Consider the following 20,135-nt stretch of genomic DNA (forward strand, 5'->3'; position numbering starts at 1 on the left):
GGTTTTAATCTACAGTTATATGTTTTTTTATTTAGATATGTGATATATTTTTATATATATGTGAGACACTGAATTTTGCCATTTATTATGTTGTAAACCGCTTTGAGTCCCCCCAGGGGTGAGAAAAGCGGTATAGAAATGCAGATAATAATAATAATAATAATAATAATAATAATAATAATAATAATAGATAGTAAAAACTACTCATATCTCCCTAATGCTTACTTCTGAGTTAACATGCATTTAATTGGTCTTACTTTATTTTTTTTATGCAGAACTTTGAGTATTCTTGCACACAAAATACAAATACAAGGTACCTTTCTAGACACTTTCAGTTCCACATCTGGAACACAAACAGTTTTTCCATCCTTCTGCTGCCTCATCCATGACGTAACAGAGATCACTGTAGGAAAATGCCTGCATCCCAGTTTGTCTCCACTGTCTCCAAATCACAACATGACTTTCTAAGACAGTGGTTCTCAACCTGTGGGTCCCCAGATGTTTTAGTCTTCAGCTCCCAGAAATACTAAAAGCTGGTAAATTGGCTGGGATTTCTGGGAGTTGTAGGCCAAAATGCCTGGGGACCCACAGGCTGAGAACCACTGCTCTAAGGCATGTAATAGATTGGATTTCTCCTCATAAGCAGTCACTTGTGGCTGAGCAAAAGTGTCTAGTCTTCAATTTCTAAATACTAGCAGAGGTCAACTTTTGAAATAGGTTTGATTGGACTTTTATATACCTGCACTTGACATATTTGGTGTTCTTCTAGACTGTTATTCTTAGATGTCACAATATCAATTCACCTACTACTTAAGGCAGTTGCCTCACTCTTTGTAGGCTACTACAGCTGGCCGAGGAGCCAATTTTCTGCCACTGGGACCCTGAGGGCAGACAGATTGTAATAAAATGGCCCCATTTTATTACACACATACTGCTTTTGAAAAATTGACGTTTTGATAAGTGTGTATGTGTGTCTGTTTGGGGGGGGGGAGGTTGAAATAATAATATAGCCATGTCCTATATAGCCAACTGTCATGCAAATTGGAAAGACAGTATATCTCCTCACTGCTACCTGCCTCATATTACAAGTTGATGCCTAAGTATGTGATCTGCAAAAGAATGAGATGTGTTTCAAGATGATGGCAGATTATGTGTATTAGCTAAAAAGCCAATGATGTTAGTTATTGATTTTTCAAAGGCCTTCATCAGGACTATACAAGAATATTATCTAAAGTTTAGAGTATCCCCAGGTTGAAACAAACTATGACTTTCAGCAGACAAATATAATCTTCCAGCATCTGAAACTATGTCTTTCCTTTCAGCATCCATTTTACTGGATGCTTCCCACTTTATGTCTTTTTATCTAAGTATGTTCAACTGTTATTTTGAACCATTATGAAGCTGAATCGCATGGTTGTTTTTCTTTGTTGTCTCCTCCTTGGAGCCCAGACCTAACCATTTACCACTTGAAAGAGTGAAATGTAGGCCTATAAAGAAATGGCAATATTTGTGAATGTCAATTAATAATCTGCCCTTGTGTCATGTATGATTAATGTTTCGACGGGGGCTGTTGTTGCTGTTTTTCTAAAAAAATTACCCTAAGGAATTTGGCTTGTTATAATGAATTTTCAGATATAAACGATTCTCCAGGATTTCAGGTCTTTTTTCTTTTCCAACAAAGAGCTTCACATTCGATGGTTGACATAGAGGAGCTATCTTCCACCAAATCAGAACATCTGTTCCAGTGCTTGCTTTTACTGATGCTGCTGGGGGCGGCAGAGGTATTTTTTCCCCATCACATAGTGAGTTGTGGTTTTACGTGGATGTGCCTTCGTACAGGATTTTGGTCAGTGCATACTCTCTGCCACTGAACGACAGCAAGTGATAGGCCAGTTATGGGTGGAGACTGGGAGATGGACACTGGGAGACTAGCATTAAAATCCTTGTTCTGTCATAGAAACCCACTGAATGACCTTGGGAAATCACATTATTTCAGCCTCAGAGAAAGCCAATGACAAGCCGCCTGTGAACAAATTGCACCAAGAAAATCCCATGATACCTTCATCTTAGAGTCAACATATGTCAGAAATGACTTGAAAGCATACAACAGCAGTAATATAAAAACAGATTTTGTGATGGAGTGGTATAACTGACATCATTATTGTGAACATATGGAATAATTTACACCTTCTTCTCTTGCAACCTGCTTATGAATATTAGACATTTCAGCTGTTTTTACAAATGTCTCTGTATGCCAAATGACAGCAATTATCATTAGAATGATAGTGTATGTGATTTAGCTCTGAACCAGATAGAAAGCTATGAATTTGGTCTTTTATGGAGAAAACTGCATTTGTATTATGTGATGATTGTCAGATGGCATTTCTAAGCAAATAGAAGGATTGAAATCTAAAGACTAATAGCTGTTTGCTTCTATTTTAAGTGCTTTCCAAAAAGGCTTCTGCCTCATTACTACACATAATTAATGAGTTAATATATGGCTTCTGTGTAATAACGCATAACATCTATCGGCAAACAGTTTTGCCTCTCAATTTTTCTAGGCTAGACTACCTTTTGTTAGCACTATATAATAACACAGACCTGGAAAGCTGAAAAGAGGATATTAGTGTAGTCCTAAGAACTCTTTTAGTAGCTCGCAGGTTTTCTTGTGGATGACCTCGCGCAGCTTCCGCACCCGCCGGATGCTAGAGGCCCCCACAAAGCTGTCTGGCTGCAGAACAGCCATTCCATTGTGGACATCGCCCATTATGATGAGCTGACCATCAGCTGCAGTTATGTTGGGGCAAGGGCAGCTCCAGTTCATGTTCAAGAGAGTAATTTCTAGAGGCTCCCTGCCCAGGAATTTAAGTCCCATTTTCTCATCCTTTAGGATCTCCTCCACAGTCACCAACGCATGTCCTGAGTCCTGGTCCTCCGTCAATTCGGTCACCCGACCCAGGATAACAAAATCACTTTTGCAGAAGCTGGTCACCAGCTTTTGGCGTGGCCTGCAAGCCTTGCAAGCTTTGCAGTGCATGTTCCTAGGGAAAGGGCACATTTCTTCACAGGCCTCTTTGCTCTCAAAGTTATTCTCGTTGCCTCCGCAACCTCCATAAATGAAAGACTGGCATTGTTTCGTCAAGCTGTTGTAGGCCCACCGGGGCTCATAGGCTTTGCAGTGACCTTGGAGGGCTGGCAGGTTGCAGACATTGATGGGGCCATTCATGCAAGTCAACATGCAGTTTTCATAGGTCTCAAAGTGATTCAGGTTGCTGTTACAGTTTCCATAGATGAAAGTGAAGCAGTTGTTTTTCTTGGCATCATAATACCATCGGGTTTGCTCCTCTCCGCAGTCTTCACTGTCAGGTTGCTTGAGGCACTCGTCGGTTGGAAAGTGCGTTTTGTTCTGAGCTGTTTCCATAGAGGTAGCCTCCCCTTTGAGAACTGAGAGTGGGAAATCTGCCCTGAGAATGCCACCCACATTTTTGGCCATGCAGGTATAGATGCCCGCATCTTGCAGCTGTGTGTTGTAGATCACTAACTGTGCAATGTTAGTGACCACAATGTTCCCACGGACATGGTTGGGCCTCATAATGATTTTCTCATTTTTCTCAGTCTCCTTCTCCCAGGTGATTTCTGGTTTAGGCCGACCAGCAACATCGCATAGAAAGCTGACAGTCTCTCCTACGTAGACAGATTGGTGGGCTGGGTTGTTGACAAGTACAGGTGGAAGGATGTCAGTGATGGTTGTCTCTAAATAGGCAGTGGTGGGATGAGCAGTCGTCTCTGAAGGAATAGGGCTGGTATTTGGCCAGGTGAGATGATAGCGACACGTCACCACATTGAGGGTAATGCCTTTGGTGCATGCTTCTGCATCCATGTAACACTTGTTGTAATAAGTGAGTCCATCTGATGCGCATGTAAAACTTGGCTCTTTTTCACATCTGTCTTTGCATTTGCAAACAGGTTGCCCATCCCAGATATCACATTCAGAACCTTGTTGGATGCACATGAAGCGGTCACATGTAGCCTCTTTCGGCATCCCCACAGGTCCTTTCTTTCCTCTGACATCCATGTATCGGGCTGCCACACAGCTCCTTGTCCCACAGACATTTGGACAGCACTTTTCAAAGGTCTCACATTCCTAAGGCCAAAGGGAACAATTATAATTAATCAAAGTTACCTGCAAATCTCTAGCTCTACTGTGCTTTCTAAATAAAGTCATTGTGGGCTGCACAAACCCTTATGCAAAACCCCCATAGAGCTCTACCTTGTAACCAGAATGTGACCACGGTCAGGGTTTGATTATGGGTCTGTGTGCTACTGACTGTGTATTTTTCCCTTTTCTTTTTGCTGGAGGGGAGAAATAGGGAATTCTTGATACCTGATCTAGAAACCCAGACCAATAGGGAATGCATGCAGCTAAATGCCCCAAAGAGACCACTACTGGCCAATTCACCAGTTTGTTTGTTTGTTTATTACCCATCCATCTTTCCTTATGTTGATTTTTCAGATCCACAGTGCTTTTTATGACTACTCCTCTGGATAGAAAGTAATGAATCTGGATTCTACAATATAGTTCATATACATTTGCCAGAAGTCAAATTACTGCTCTGAAGATACTTTACAAAGGGCAGGCTACAATCATGAGGCAACTTACTTCCAGGTAAACACACATAGCTCTACACAATTCACTTTCTTTTGAGTACAGTAGGCATATTGGGAGAATCAATTGATTTCCCTGGTAAATGATCTCAGCCAGGGACTAGATGGGGTGGGTGAGTGCTTCATTCCTATTGGTTTTGCTAGACCTTCCCGTGAATTCCAGTGAGCTGAATGTGTGCCTGCCTTCAAGTTGCCTGTCGACTTCTGGTGACCTCATGAATTCCATGGAGTTTTCTTAGGCAAGGAAGACTCTGTAGTGGTTTATCTTTGTTTTCTTTTGAAATATGGCCTACAACACCTGGCATTCCTTGGCAGTTCCCCTTTCAAGTACAAACCAAACCTGACCCTGCTTAGCATCTGACAACAAGCAGGATTGGGTGCCTCCAGGGTATCTGGGTTCCTGATGTTCAGTGAATTAGAGCTGATATTATTTCAGGATTTGGCACGTTGGGTGTGGGCAGAACTCTTTTATGCTGATTTTATCCTACTGCAATGTGTTTTCCCCTATCTGATATTCTGTGTATGGGTGGGAGATATTTCTACCTCCCCATTAACTGTTGCTTATAGAATACCACAAGACTCCATTTTGCTCCCCATATCTATAAGAAATGTATCTCTATTTATAGAGATAATCTCTTTATAGTTTTTAACATCTATACAAAACAGGGAGACAAAGTCTTCCATGGATCATAAGTGTCAAGACTGTAGGAATGGATGCAAATTTAATTGGTATTTTTTTATACGAGTGTTTCAGAATTCAGACTTCTCCATAAATTTGGTAGAAAGCTGAATGTGGGAGTAAACGAAAGGTGCTTAGCACAGTTTGAATCCCTGTGTATTGAGCTTTGTTGTTGGTGTTGAAGTAGGATTGTTACCTAATCTGTTAGTGCAGTGGTTCTCAACCTGTGAGTCCCCAAGTGTTTTGGCCTACAACTCCCAGAAATCCCAGCCAGTTTACCAGCTGTTAGGATTCTGGGAGTTGAAGGCCAAAACATCTGGGGACCCACAGGTTGAGAACCACTGTTTTAAAGCTATGTGGCAAGTGCAATTGATTCTGGTGATACTTCTTAACCTAGGCCAATGTAGATGAATGAGAATTCATAAACTTTTCACTCTCCAGATATTGTGTAACTACAGAGCCCATCATCACTGACCATTGGAAATTCCCGCTGAAGTTGATGGCAACTAAACTCCAACATCAGTGGGGCGTGGGGGACTACAAAACCCCTAATCCTGCTTTAGTTGTGGTTTGGGAATAAGTCAGACAGCATGTAGGTTTGAAAAGCTGAAATTTTGCCGAGGCAAGATAGAGAGTTAATTAATAAGAATGCTGATTTGGGAATGAGCATCTAGACTGCAATCGATGCACTAACATTCTCTTTGTAAGAGGAGGAATGTTACTTGGGAGTATTCTTGGAGCCAGGTTTTCTCCAGAGTGGTTTTCTGCGAATCCAAAGTGCTTTTACAAAGTTTTGTCTGGTGATGAAGGTAGATGGCATGTGCCTAGATATCACACATCTGAGTGATAGTATTACAACACACTCAACAAAAAATTCCCCATCTCCCAGATCTTAATGTATATTATAAAACCCTTAATAAAAACTAAATAATAAGAAATGCCTTTGGACATGGACATGGTACATAGTGTAACTCAAAATAATGTACCTGTTATTGGTTTGCTCGGACTGGCTCCCCATCTGTTTAAAAGCTGTTAATCATCTTGAAAGACATAGATGAAACCTGTAGTATTTAAATGTCTGGCTGCTTTAAGTTTCTTGATTTTTCCTGCCTGATTTATGAGATCTGGTGGGCACATGGGAACCTAGCTTTCATTATGGTGGTAACTAGGGCTGGAAACACTCATTGCTAGGAGATCCTATGTGCTCTCACTCCATTCTGACCATCAAGTGCCTTTTAAAGACTATCTTTGGTGTGTGTGTGTGGAGGGAGGGAGAGGATGTAAAGCCATTCTCCAGCATTTGTGATACATGAAGCTGTATATAACTTACTATTTTTGTTGTTATTGTGGTTGTGTTTTGATTTGTTTTTAAAATACCTTGGGGAGACGCTTTGGGCCACAAACTAAACATAGAAATGCCTTCCCAAAACAAATAGGTACATTATCATAAATAGAAAATACCCCAGATAAGGCTGGTAGTCTTTTAGAAAGATTATGTAACACTCAGATGATGCCAATGTAGTGCTTAATAGCTTGTTTTGGAACTGAAACACTTAACATATAACACATTGCAGATAACTACAGTTGGTACTACAAAAGAGTTTGGTTTAGGTTATCGGGAGCAATTGACCCAGTGCACATGTTTTGTAGGCAGAAGCTCCCAGGGATCTGTGGGTCCTCTCTCTGGCATTTCCAGGCAGAAGTAGGCTGGGAAAACACCTTCCTAGATACTCTGGAGAGTCACTGATTTCACTGGATCACAGATTCTGACAGTACTGTATCAGTAGATGCTTGCCATTAGGCTTTTTGTTAATCTTAGTCCTATGTAAGATGCATCACAGCATCCTGCAAGGTTTAATTTTCCCAAGTGGCATTGGAGGACGTGAGAGCACTCTGTGCTGAAGACAACAAGCATCTATTATTCTGGGCAGGTATGTGAGGCAAAATGTGCATAAATGGACTTTGGGAAGCTAAGATGAGCTAGCTGAGCCAGGCACTAAATATGCAGGCTCTTAACAGGCCAAGTGCATTTGTATCTGGAAGCCTAATTCAAGACATCCCTGTCATTTCCGCCATGGCATTTTCGTTCATGCTTTCACTGGACTTAAAAACAGGTGATGGTAGAACTGGGCCATGGCTAACTAAGGGGGGAAGGCAATACCTGGTGCTACCTATGAAAACCCATGTGGGTTGGGAGGAAATGTCTTGAAGTAGCCCTGGGGTTGAAATGGCGAGGTTGAAGCAAGTTAGCGGTAAGAGGAGCATTCATATATCTGTAATGATGACTGCTGGGGCGGAGAGGGGGGTGGTGGTGAAGGGCTACAGTATTGTAGCAAGATAGTCATGTGAAATCCAGTGTATGCACTGAACTCTGCACAGATTGGCTTTCAGTGCCCAGCAGTGTTCAACCTGTGGCTGCACTTGTCAAAAACAGATCCATGCTTTCTATTCTGTTCAGTTTTTGCAGCTGACTTTGCCAAAGGCTGGAGCTGGCGAGTGCTCATTTCCACCTGCAGCCATGGCAAGCTCTTGTCCTGAAGGAGAGTTTCCAGTCTAGCTGTGCATGGGTAACTAAAGTCCACATCAGGCTATAAAAGCTTGTAGTTCCTTACATTTATTCAATGTTAGCTAGATAAAAAGGGGCTCGTGCAAAGTGGCGGACTGGGTCTAAAAATATTGGTTGACAGGAGACAAAGAGGGTCTACTGTAAAATATAAGGCTATCATTTAATTTTTATAAGAAAGAGTAAAGATCAGAGTCTATATATTGTATGTGTTGACCTCACATAACCTGAATCAGAATTATTTTTTCATAGGTATTTATTATATTTAGGGGTATTTACTATATATTAGATATAACCTATCCTCAATGATTTTATTATTTTCTTATTAAAATAGTAATACAATGCAAATTTTAGTTACACACAGTAATTCATTGTAATGTTGATTACATTTTCAAGCTACAAAAAGATCATTAAAGTTTTTAACATATTGTCTAATGTTGAAGGGGCCTCACTTGCCATTGGACAAGCTGACACCTTGGTCAGTCTGCCACTGCTCATATACCTGCAAGGACACTAGAGAACCTATGGGCTTTCAGAAGACGGACTCTAACTCCCATCATCCCCACCCAGCTATGCCAGTGGTGAAGAGTCATGGGAGCTGTGGCCCATTAGCAGCCAGTTATCTACTCACAGAGGCCATAGAACGAAGAGGAAACAAAAGTGCATCACTCACCAGGTCAGTTTCGCACTCCCTCCTGCAGGTGCTCTGGGCATCCACCCAGAGGTTGGGATTCATATCATTTGGACATATCCCAGCATGAGAATACCGAATCGGAGGCAAGGCAGTACCTTTGAAAGGAAACTCGAGAAGTAAAAGGATAAGGCTTTCCCCTGACAGTATCCATATCCATATCCATCGTGTGAAAAGTTTGAAAAAGGTCATTTCAGAATAGCTCCAGAGGGGGATTATTTTTTTGAAAAAAATTAAAATCAACAATTAGATGGGAGGCCACGTCTGGGTGTGACTCACCGCCTGAATTTTTTAAAAGAAGTTAAAACAAAGGAGCCATCTACACCTGCTTTCTTTCAGCTCTCCCAGACTTCTTTTCCACTTTGGTGCCGGTGATGCAGTCTGTTCTGGACCTCGTTGGATTAAAAGTCTTAGAAGTATCCCCTTATTTTAAGCGAAAGGCTCTTCGTCCAAGCCAGAGTTGGCTGTATTTATACCCTGCCTCGCAACAAGAAGTTGGAAAAAGTAAACTCTATTTCTGTGACAGGCACACGCTTCTTATGTCCTGGTGGCAGTCGTACAGATTTGTTAGTAGGGAAGGGAAAAAAAGCTGGAAAGAGTTTTAAAGGCTGGAACTGCCACGGTGGGACCCCTGCATGTTTCTGAATGGAAGGAGGCCTTCTTAACCCCTTTAGACCTAAAGTACTTCCCTATGCTAAGAATGGCATTTACTTCTGAAAGAGGGCTTGTCTAAATAATATGAACCTACAGTCAGAGGGATTTCCCGATGCCACGGAAATATATACAATAGTTCATTTTAAAAGAACCAGCTTAGTAGGACTGAAGCAATTAAAGCTTAAATATAACATTTTTGTTATTAAAAGAGAGGGGAAAGAAACGTGCAGCGACAGGAGAAGCAATAACATGTTTTAGTTTAGGATATGGAAGGCAATATGTCTTTGCAAATTACCCCGAAGCCCCTCACTTGCTTTATTTATCTTTTTCCCCAAGTTTCCTTTTTTGCTGCACACCAAACCCGCCATGGGAAATTTTTAAAAATTCCTTCACAGTTCATGAACACGAGACCCCTATTGTACGACTTTTTGCTGACCTCTTTAAGGAAAAAAAATAGGAACAGTTTAACTCTATGGAAACCTGCATACAGGAATGTACTGCATTTTTGCATAGAGAGGGGGGAGGAAAAGGGAAAACACAATCAACTGAACGTCCAGCCACCCTGATTATGACAGGAAGGATTTTATAATGCCTCACCAAGAAAGACACATTTTTTTCAAAAACTCAATGAAAGAAGATGCTACTGTACTGAAGGATTCAGGAAAGACTGACTGTAAAGGAATCGGAGACAATTGACTCCTTGACACCACTGAGATTCCGTTCTACTCTGTGTCAACTGCAGAAAGCAGGTGAGAGTTGGAGCCAATGGCTATTTCGAAGAAAGAAAGAGAGGGAGAGGTGTCCCATACATACCCAGAGGAATATTTGTCTTTGAGCAGCAGGCCTCATGAGAGTCCTCCCAAAATAAATCTCAATCCCCCCCTCCCCGTCTCACAGCTGGGGTTGGACTACAGCAACCAGAATCCTCCAGCCACATATATCCAACGCTGAAAGTGGTATCCAAACAGTATCTTTTTCTACCCCCATTTCAAGAGCAGCTTACCATGTGCTGCATCCCATCTACACCTTTCTGTCTGGAAGGCAGCAGGAACCTTTGATTGCAAAGAGGAAGCCAAGTTTTGGCATTTATCTAATTTGGAACAGAGGTTTACTTGGGACATGAGTTTCCTATAATGGCAAGTGTTGGCTGGATATCTAAGTTCTAAAGCAGTGCTTCTCAACCTGTGGGTCCCCAGGTGTTTTGGCCTACAACTCCCAGAAATCCCAGTTTACCAGCTGTTAGGATTTCTGGGAGTTGAAGGCTAAAACATCTGGGGACCCACAGGTTGAGAGCCACTGTTCTAAAGGATTTTTTTTCATCCTGTTTTGATCCAAACCGGGGGTTGGGATATTGACTTACAAAATGAGGTGCTTCTAATGGGAACTGGAGTGCCCATAGATTTCTACTTCTCCTTAGTACAAGATGCAATCGAAGGTGGAGTGTGGGCTAACTGTGGTTCCCATCAGGGCTGTAGCCAGTTTGGGGGGGAGGGGGGTAAGGGTTCAACCCCCCCTGAAAATTTTCAGGTTTAAAAAAACCCCTGATTTACTCATGAATTAACCAAATCCCCACTGAAGTTTATCTGTCTTGAATGGCCATTGTAGTTTATCGATGGAGCCTGATTTCTAAATTATTTTGCATTACAGAATTACTCTTCATGATTCGCTAAAAAAAATGCAAACCTCCCCCCCTCCCTGAATTTTTTTTCTGGCTATGGCCCTGGTTCTCATTGATGGATGGATGGAGAGAGAGAGAGAGAGAGAGAGAGAGAGAGAGAGAGAGAGAGAGAGAAAGTCTGCAATTTCCACATCAGTGGAGGAGATCTTGACAGAAGCCAAGACTGCTTCCGTTGCTTCATTCATCCCTGAACCTAGATCACTGGCATTGTTGGGCTCATTTTACATTTTAGAAATATGGAGGCAGTGTAAGTGTACAGGCTTCGTGCACCATTCATTGTCACAGTTTTCTGCTCTTTCAACAGATCTAAATTATAAGCATATACAATACTTTCAGCCTCCGGTTTGCTCTTTTAACCACATGCTACCTCTTTTTTTTCTTTTATAGTTTACTCAACATCATCTAATGTTCACTTGCAAACAAAAAGATAGACTGGATTCCATTTTTCAATCATTTTCAGTTTTTGACAGTGCCTTTGTTCCTATTACGTTGAATAAAGTGGTGGAAGCATATATTCAATTTTCTTCAGCAGTTGTGGGAATGTGCTTAGCAATACACAGGTGAAGTTTGATAATCAGATAACCTGTATTTTATAGCCAGTGTGGATCAGGCCTAAGTGCACTCTGCCTGTGCCCAAGGCGCTATTTTGGCTGAGGGAGTTGCTAGGATACGAAGGAGGCGGGGCCTAAAGGCAGCCGGGGGGGGGGGGGGCTAAAGGCAGGAGAGCCTACCTTTCTGACTAGCAGTTAGGGGGAGAAAGGCTCTTCCTCATCCTCTGTAATTTGGACTATTTTTCTAGGGTTTTTTTTATTGAAAGACATATTTTGGATAACTATGTCTTTTGTGGCCAAATTTGGTGTGATTTGGTTCAGTGGTTTAATGTTTACTCCATAATAAAATGAACATTACATTTTTATATATATAGATGGAGATAGAATGCATGCTATGGAGACAGAAAGCCTTTCCATGTAGGCGGCAGCATGAACTCCATACTCATGACATGTGTAAATTATGGGAAACCACAATTAGTGCTGATTTCCAGTGTAGGTATATCTGGAGTACCTTATCCTCTAAATACAAGGTCAAAGATTTGAAACCTGGCACCTTAAAAACTAGCCAGTGTGTCCAGGATTAGATTAAGGAGTAAGCGCATTACATTGTAGCATAGGGACTTCAGAACTACTATGCTTGCCAGACCATTTGTGTACATGTTTCCCTGGGCTTTCATTGTAGAACACATGTTCTAAAGTTTAGTTTGTGCATGTTTTGTAAAATATATTAATTACTGGCACATATATGTTTGCAGGAGTGGGAATTTAGTCCAATGTGAACAAATCATGTCTTAGTGCAGGGGCTGCTGCTTCAGTTATCTCCAGTCAGTGATCAGAGTTGTGGCAAAATGTAACTGTATTGTATTTTAAAATACAATGCATAGACCTGAGTTGCACTCTACCTGTCAGATAGCCACTGTGTGAATTCTACTGGGGGTTAAAGTGGAGTAGAGGTACCCAGAGGTAAATGAGAAAATTTCAAAATTCATATATTAAAGCTGGGCCCATACATCTTGCATTACCCCTGACTGGCTGTGTATACAGAACCACATAATCTGGATCAGAATGTAGATAAAAGAAATCCAGTTCCATTTGGAGCATCTCTGCATACACCCCAGGAACTGTGAAAAAGCTCCTGTGGTGTCCACAAAACTCCCCTCATATAGAATTGATCCACCAGAACAACTTACCATTTTTCTTACCCCATTGGCAGAAATGGTTCTGAACTACAGCAGTTTATTGGGTGAGAATGAGCAATCTAGCTCATTTTCCAACTCAAAAACAAAAAGGGGAAAGTGATTTCTTAGAGAAGGAGGGAAGAGGTGTTCATTTACCTTCCCGAGAGCACTATATCCGGTTTCTCTATCCGAATTTTCCAGAGGTGACACTGTTTACACGGGGTCTTTGTCTCCATCCCAACTCTTGCCAAAATAAGGCACCTCAGACCCTTCACATAGTTTATCCTTGACTCAAATAAAGTTTTGTCACCCTGAACAAATATTTCCCTCTGTGTTTCATTAAGAGCATTGTGAGATCATACTCTGCTCAGACTTCCTCTGGTCTCTCTTATTGGACTGATCACTTGCAAGTGAATCAGTTAGATTAGCCTGAATTCACTTTATTTATTTTACATCGACTCTTAACAAATGGCAATGCTATACAAGGGATTTTTTCAGTCAGAGATTTGCCACTGCCATCCTGTAAGACTGAGAGTGTGTGTCTTGTCCAAAAGCCATCAGTAGGTTTACATGATGAAGACCATTGGAACCCTACACTTTGCATTTTACACCATGCTCTGAGTCAACTTAAATAAAGTGATTTCTGACTCTTGGTGGCATAAGTAAGAGAAGCACCAGGTCCAGCATCCTCTGTGTTAGTCTAAAAACATTTCCTGGGTTTTGCTCTTTTTAATGGCCTTTTTCTGGAGGTCATAATACATAATGTCTTCAGCAAGAAGTACACAGATTTCCAACTAACTAGCGAAATAGCATATTGTCCAGATCCAAGCTGATTTCCATGGCAGAATCCAGGCCAGGGCTGGGAATGGTGTGGCTACCTAGATGTAATCTCCCTTTCCTCTGCCAGCACTCCTCACCATTGCATCTGCTGGCTGGGGCTGCTAGGAACAGCAGTTCAGCAACATCTGGTGGGAAGGACACATGCCCCAGTGGTTTAGGAGAACACAAGAGGGTGGGGATTTATGTCTAAATGGTACAATGATATGATTTCAAAAGCTTATTGTCATGTGCCTTCAATTAATTTCTGCCTTATGATGACCTCTGTTTCTTTCTGACAAAGTTGGGATGCTTGTGTATGTATGTATGTATGTCGGTGAGAGGTTGTTCTCAGATCTGTCTCAGGACCTTTCCACATAACCATATAACCCAGAATATCAAGGCAGAAAATCCCACAATATCTGCTTTGAACTGGGTTATCTGTGTCCAAGTTCAAAGCAGAAAATGAGAGATTTTATTCAGATGTGTGGAAGGGGCCTCAGAGATGTAAAAGAGAACTGTAAAAACATGATGAAAGCACTCTTAGTTTTCTAATCTTTGACATTTCTCTCATGTTGCATTTTATAAATCACATACATTCTTATAGCATCATCTTTTGATTTTGGGGTGCGGGTGGGATTTTTGGATTAAAACTGAAATAGGGACAGGGTAGATTTATTATTGCTACTCATGATCTCTGAGTCCTATGAACAAAAGTGGTGCCCCTGACGGGGAAGCTCTAAGTGACAGTGCTTCCTCTTTCCCACCTCCTCTGGAGAACAGAAACAAACATGTCACAGCAGAGGGTCCTGAGTAAGCAGTACACTGCTGGCAAATCCTTTAGTGGGGATGCTTCCACCTCCTTACATTTTTTGCCCGACAACTCCCATCCGCCCACTTGACACAGGCAATTATAATGGATGATGGCAAATGTAATTTAAAATATCAGATGAATCTTGCTTCCCACCACCAGTTTTTTAAATTAATGAAAAAATATATTTTAGATATCACTTCGAGACTCAAATTGTTCAATTGCATAAAATGGTCTGCAATGAAATCTCCAAGCAGACATGCATTCGGGCTGTACTCTTGTCATGAGTTCCTTGTATACGCTATTAAAAAACAATAATCATGCATGCACCAACTTATTTCTACCAGTTTCAAATTATTTTTCTTCTACTGCTTTTTGAACACAGAGAAGCAAAAAGAAGTTGGGGGCGAACACAGACACTTGTATCACCAAATGTTGATCTCCTATGAGTCATGGTTGCTGAATCATTTTTGTGAGTCATGAAAAAGCCTTGGGACTGGCTAAAGATTCATAGGAGTTTTGTTTTTTAAAAATCATTGTTTGTCATTTAATTGTTTTCCATCTGGCTTTAGCGGAAGTCAAAAGTATCAAATATTGACCAGGCGTCAGTATTTCTCTGGGCATTTGGGAAGTCTAAAAAGAATGTGTAAAAAGGAGTTTCTGTGCCAGAGGTTTTGTTGTGTCAAAATCAGTGAAAAGACAGATCAGTTAAATTTTGGATGACCAAGAGTCCTGCTTTCCCAGGATTCTGAATAGGGCAGGAACAATCTCCAATGTTTTCACATGTTTTGTATATTCTACATAGAGAACAAGAAAAAAGGCAGTAACACTGTCCCAATTCCTCCAGATGATGAATGCAATGTCCAATAATACTGTAATGTGAATGCCTAACAGATACAGTAGCCTTAGGTTAAATTTAAACCACACAAAAGTGAGCTTCTGCAAGTCCATGTTTTTAACAGTGTGGGCCTTAACACACCCACATGCATGAACACCCAACACTAATAGGCTCAACGCCCAGTACTCCATAGACCTCAGGGCTCTGCCCTCTGTGCCTATCAAAAACTGGTGAACTGGATTTCCAGGCTCTCTATCCATCCCTTCCCAGATCCTCACATTTGGGCATTTCAAGCACTGACCAGCCTATGTGCTAATCTTGTTGTTGTTACTTTGTGCCTTCTAGTCAACTCTGGCTCATGGCAACCCTACCAGGACAAGATTTCTTCATAAGGGGACTGTCCTTGCCTTCCTCTGAGACAGAAAGAGTGTGTAATGTTCCAAGGTCATCTAACTAGTTTTCAAGTCTGAGTGGGGTTGTGATCCTTGGTCTTCTGGAGTCCTAGGGCCTCATCACATTGAGGTGGGCAATAGCAGGGGGATTCATCATGCAGCGTGGCAAATCAGGTGGACAGCGTGGGAACACATTGCCTGATGCCCCACATCGTCCATATTGTCCCTTACTAACCCATGGGTGAGATGGAGGGAGGTAAAAGAGTGCAAGATATTTGGAATAAACTCTTAATGGGCAACATTGGTTTGTGATATATTCTCTTTTTCCCCCAACCTGGTTTTTTTCCAAATTTTGAATTGAATGCACGCAGTTGAAACAAAAATGTCTTGTTTAGATGTTTACAAGTAGACATGAGACAATGTTTTAGGTTGCTTTCTTCTCTCAGGATTACAAACCTGTAAAATGCATGTAGAAAAACATCTTTCTAATCCAAATATTTTATTCATTAGTTTTTGGCACAGATATCAACAACATTCTGTGAAGTCGTTGTTTTTTATTTTTTTAAAAAGCATCTCAGTATGACACATTCCTAGGCGGTACTTAATATTCTTACAGCCCTGTTAACTACAAAGTCGCATATATTGGTGTTTCAGTTGACTAAACAAAGATGCTTTATAGTATAAAACTGACTCTAAGAGGAATTGTGGCAGAGTGTGACTGGTGTATATATTATGTTGTGGATTTAGAAACAAGAATATCATCATTGCATCCATTACAGTAGGGCCCTGTGTTAACCTGCTGAGACTGAGGCCTTACTATAGAACAAGATGCTATATAAACACAGAGGTGGGGTAACGGGGAGGACTGAGAAACAGCTGTTCATGCTCTGCATGAAGAATGTGCGGAATCGATTGAGCTTCTTAAAACACACAGTTAACTTTTAGAAAAACCTTGGAAAGGTTTAGTCCTCAAGGCTGTGAAGAATTTGAAGGCAGCTGAGCGGTATGTTCTGATGACTTAGAAATTAAAGATCAGTTCTGTCTGTGAGTGACTCATCAATTCTGAGGGGTCTCCATGCCTCCTTTTCTTACTTCTTTAGTCCTTTCCAAAATAGATTCCCTTCTGTCAGAATAAATATTGCAATAATAATTCATTCTGCATATCAATTACATTTTAGTCTAGATAGTCTATGTGGCAGAATGAATTCTCAATGCAGGATGTATTAGTGGTGCCCAGAATCTATTGGCAACAGGAATAATTGCACATGGTGCTTTATGTGACATCAACTGGTGTTATCTGTCATTCTCTCTGTGTTTCACAGCATGGAATCCGGATAAATCCCTTTACTATCTTTTTAAAAAAATCAGTTTGCTTCTACATCTATTGGCTGAGAACCATGGTTTATGCTCTTTACCACCTATCATATCACAGACTCAGAATAACTATTGCCTAATAATGCCCTCAAGTCCTTATGTTGGGATGTAACGTGATCTCAAAATTCTCTAGCCTAGTTTGAGAAGGAATTTGCACCTGTTCCTGCTGCCCAACACTGGGGTGATATATATCTATGACATCATGGAAGTCCCTGGCATGAGGGCAGAGGTAGGCAAGGTCACATCCACACCTTCTTCATCTCTCAGTGCAAAGCTATGTGTGAAAGAATCCTAAACAAATACCATATCATGCTATAGGCATGCCAGCCAAGGGCTGCAGTTTAGCTCTATTTTCCTTAAATATAAATAGCTTGGCAGTCTAACACAGCTCTTCAGTGTTTTAACATGTAGTGCATGGGTTGGAGATAGCTTTTAAAGTTATAGTGGGAGCTGTCCTATGGAATGCACTCCTTAAATTATGATTAGCAGTTGTCAGTATTTATCACTTTGGTGCAGGGATAAGTAACTCTGGTCCTCCAGATGTTGGACTACAACTTCCTCAGCATTCCTCACCATTGGCTATTCTACCTCAGACTGATGCAACCAAACCACTACACCACACTGGCTGTCGGCTTATTCATTAGGACAATCACATGTTGAAATACACCAAATTATTTACAAGAGATCCATAGCTTTTCATGATCGATTCTACACAAAGGATTAGCCATAATCTACAAAGCACAAATTGATTTTATTCTGAAATCCTTAGGTACACTCCATTGTCCAACATATGTTTGCAATATGATTGCTAGAGCCTATCCCTTTTCTGATCCCAGCTCAGATATCTGCCATGTCTCTTTTCATATATGGTGAAAGCCTTTGTTGTAGAATTTTGAACATCACTTTGTTTACAAGGGAGAGTAATGCAACAGTCTGTGGGTTACTGTAATCCTTTGTGCCACTTTTCTTGAGGATTGGAATGTATATTGAGTATTTCCGATTTTCTGGGCAATTCTTTTGTTTTCCATATTTCTTGACAGATTTTTTATTAAATATGAATGGATTCTATTTATGTCACTTGAAACAGCTCTGTTAATGTGTCATCTGTTATTGGTTATTTATTTCTCCAGGTGCTCAGAGTGCAGTTACCACTTGCCTTTCCAAAACTAGAGCTTCATCTTCAAATGGTTCTTCCTTGAATAAATCTGCCACCCTTTCATTTTTTTTGAGGGGGGGGGAGTCTTCAGTGTGTTGTTTTCCTTATCTTTTGATTAGTTCTTGATCATGTAATGTGTTCCCTTGATGGTTGTGTAGCATTCCTACTCTTGGTTGAATTTCCCTTTGATTTCTCAGATTTTGTGGAAGAGATTTCTTGTTATTTCTTGTTTTCAACTTGTTTTTCTGTATTGATTGTTATAATGTGTTCAAGGTTCTAACCCAGTGGTTCTCAACCTGTGGGTCCCCAGGTGTTTTGGCCTACAACTCCCAGAAGTCCCAGCCAGTTTACCAACTGTTAAACTGTTTCTGGGACTTGAAGGCCAAAACATTTGGGGACCCACAGGTTGAGAACCATTGTTCTAACCCTATTTTTGCCATGTTTTTAGCTTCTTATCTGCCATCATCCTTCTGAAGGGTGTCACCTGCCATTTTGTGGGATTTTTCTTTCTTTTTGGCTGCAGATGATACCCTTTTGCATTCTTCCTTCATAATGTTCCTAGTTTCAGTTCAGAATTCTTCTGGCTCCAGGTTAATTGGGTCCTTATGGAGAGGTTGTTCTTAATTCTCTTAATGTACTGAATGGAGTGGTAACACATCATTTACTTTCACTTAGGCAGTAAAATGCCTTGGGCTAACTTTTTATCATAGAGGCCTCTTTCAGCTAGTCAAACTGGAGAGAACCAATACAATGGGGGAAGAGGGATTACTGCTGCAGACACTATTCGTGATTCTTAAATATTCAGCAGGCTTTGTTAATAGACTCATTGCACATACAAGTGTGCATATGGTCTGAATGCATAATTGGAAACCCTATGAAAAGCAAAGCTCCTCTTTCCTAAATGCTTATGGATGACCACATGTAAGGCCTGTTCACTCAGCATACTAATCAAGCATGGGCTGGGCCAGGGCCTATCTCTGGGCTCCCACCATTTCCTCCCATATCCTTGTGGCTTCTAACACTGGTGAATTCACTTTCCAATGTGTGCTTGTCTGGAATGGGTTAAAGAGAAAATAGATTGCTTCAGTGGTGGACAAAAGAAGTCTGGAAACAAGGAGGAAGAACAACCGCAGCAAGTACCACCAAATAGCCAGGACATGGAGCAGCAGTGAAGAGAAATGGTGCAGGAGAAACAATGATTAGCTCAGTTATAGGCAAAGGCTCAAATGGGGAGTCAAGAAAAAGGCAGGAGATGTTTCTTTGCAATGTTTATTGTGCTGCACTGGCAGATACATCAGTATGATCACAATTGCCATACTTTTTCAACCCCTCAATCTCTTCCTCTGCCCAGTTGTTTGATGTAAATGTATTAAACCTATTCACGAATCTCAAAAAACATAAAGGTTTAGTCTTGATCCCTTATTTCCCATTAAAGAAAGTAATAGTGCAGTTTTGCAAGATGCTAGGAAAAGTTAACGTAACTCTACAAATAGCAACACTCTTGGCAGTTTCAATATTGTGTGCATATTGTTTCCTGATGCTGTCCCTTAACCATAAAACACTACTGATAATTGGCTAGAGCTCCATAGGCAGCATGTGACCTACCTTCTCTGCACCCCTGCTGTAATCTGTTCTGCTAACGTTAAATATACCAAGAAGATATATTTAACATTGACATGTTTGAGAAAGAACATCTTCTTCCTCAAGAACTTTTAGGAGCAGCTACTTGTCTCTCTACAGCAGAAAACTCTTTGGCATTGATTACATTTTTATGCAAAGCTAGAACTAATAGCAGTTAGGTGCTTTATACTCAAGTTGCTAGTGAAAGGTAATGGAAGAGGCTAACCCATCTTTTAACTCCTTTCAAACTGAATATATCCTCTGCTATAGATCTTGTGGCATCATAAAGTTAAAATCACTGCTAAAAAGATAGGAAGAGCTGTGTTGAATTAAACCAAAGGCCTACAATGTTCTGCATTGTAGTGCCAGATGTTCGTTAGAAACACAAACAGGACTCGAGGGCAGAAAACTTTCTCTTATTTTTATTCCACGCAGGTATTATCTAGACACATACTGCCTTTAGGTTGGT

General features: G+C 40.9%; 1 protein-coding gene across 2 annotated transcripts; it reads right to left on the minus strand.

Annotated features, from left to right (window-relative positions):
- Positions 1-238: 238 nt before the first annotated feature.
- Positions 239-12,973, minus strand: wfikkn2 (WAP, follistatin/kazal, immunoglobulin, kunitz and netrin domain containing 2). Of its 2 annotated transcripts, XM_062970549.1 has the most exons (3): positions 12,816-12,973; positions 8,581-8,696; positions 239-4,144 (listed from the first exon to the last, which is right to left on the minus strand). In XM_062970549.1, exons 2-3 carry the CDS (start codon positions 8,641-8,643, stop codon positions 2,624-2,626), a joined length of 1,584 nt encoding a protein of 527 aa, XP_062826619.1. In that variant the 5' UTR covers positions 8,644-8,696; positions 12,816-12,973; the 3' UTR covers positions 239-2,623. The 2 variants fall into 2 exon arrangements, with proteins under 2 accessions (XP_062826619.1, XP_003217358.2); XM_003217310.4 differs by lacking the exon at positions 12,816-12,973 and having other exon boundaries at positions 8,581-9,751.
- Positions 12,974-20,135: the final 7,162 nt, after the last annotated feature.

The sequence above is a fragment of the Anolis carolinensis genome, chromosome 2 (genome assembly GCF_035594765.1).
Source record: "Anolis carolinensis isolate JA03-04 chromosome 2, rAnoCar3.1.pri, whole genome shotgun sequence".
In the NCBI taxonomy this organism is placed as follows: domain Eukaryota; kingdom Metazoa; phylum Chordata; class Lepidosauria; order Squamata; family Dactyloidae; genus Anolis; species Anolis carolinensis.

Coding starts and splice junctions, on each gene's coding strand:
- wfikkn2 (XM_003217310.4), bottom strand. CDS start 8,790: ATGACCTTTTTCAAACTTTTCACACGATGGATATGGATATGGATACTG. Junction 4,145..8,580: donor GGGAGTGCGAAACTGACCTG/GTGAGTGATGCA, acceptor CTTTGGCCTTAG/GAATGTGAGACCTTTGAAAA.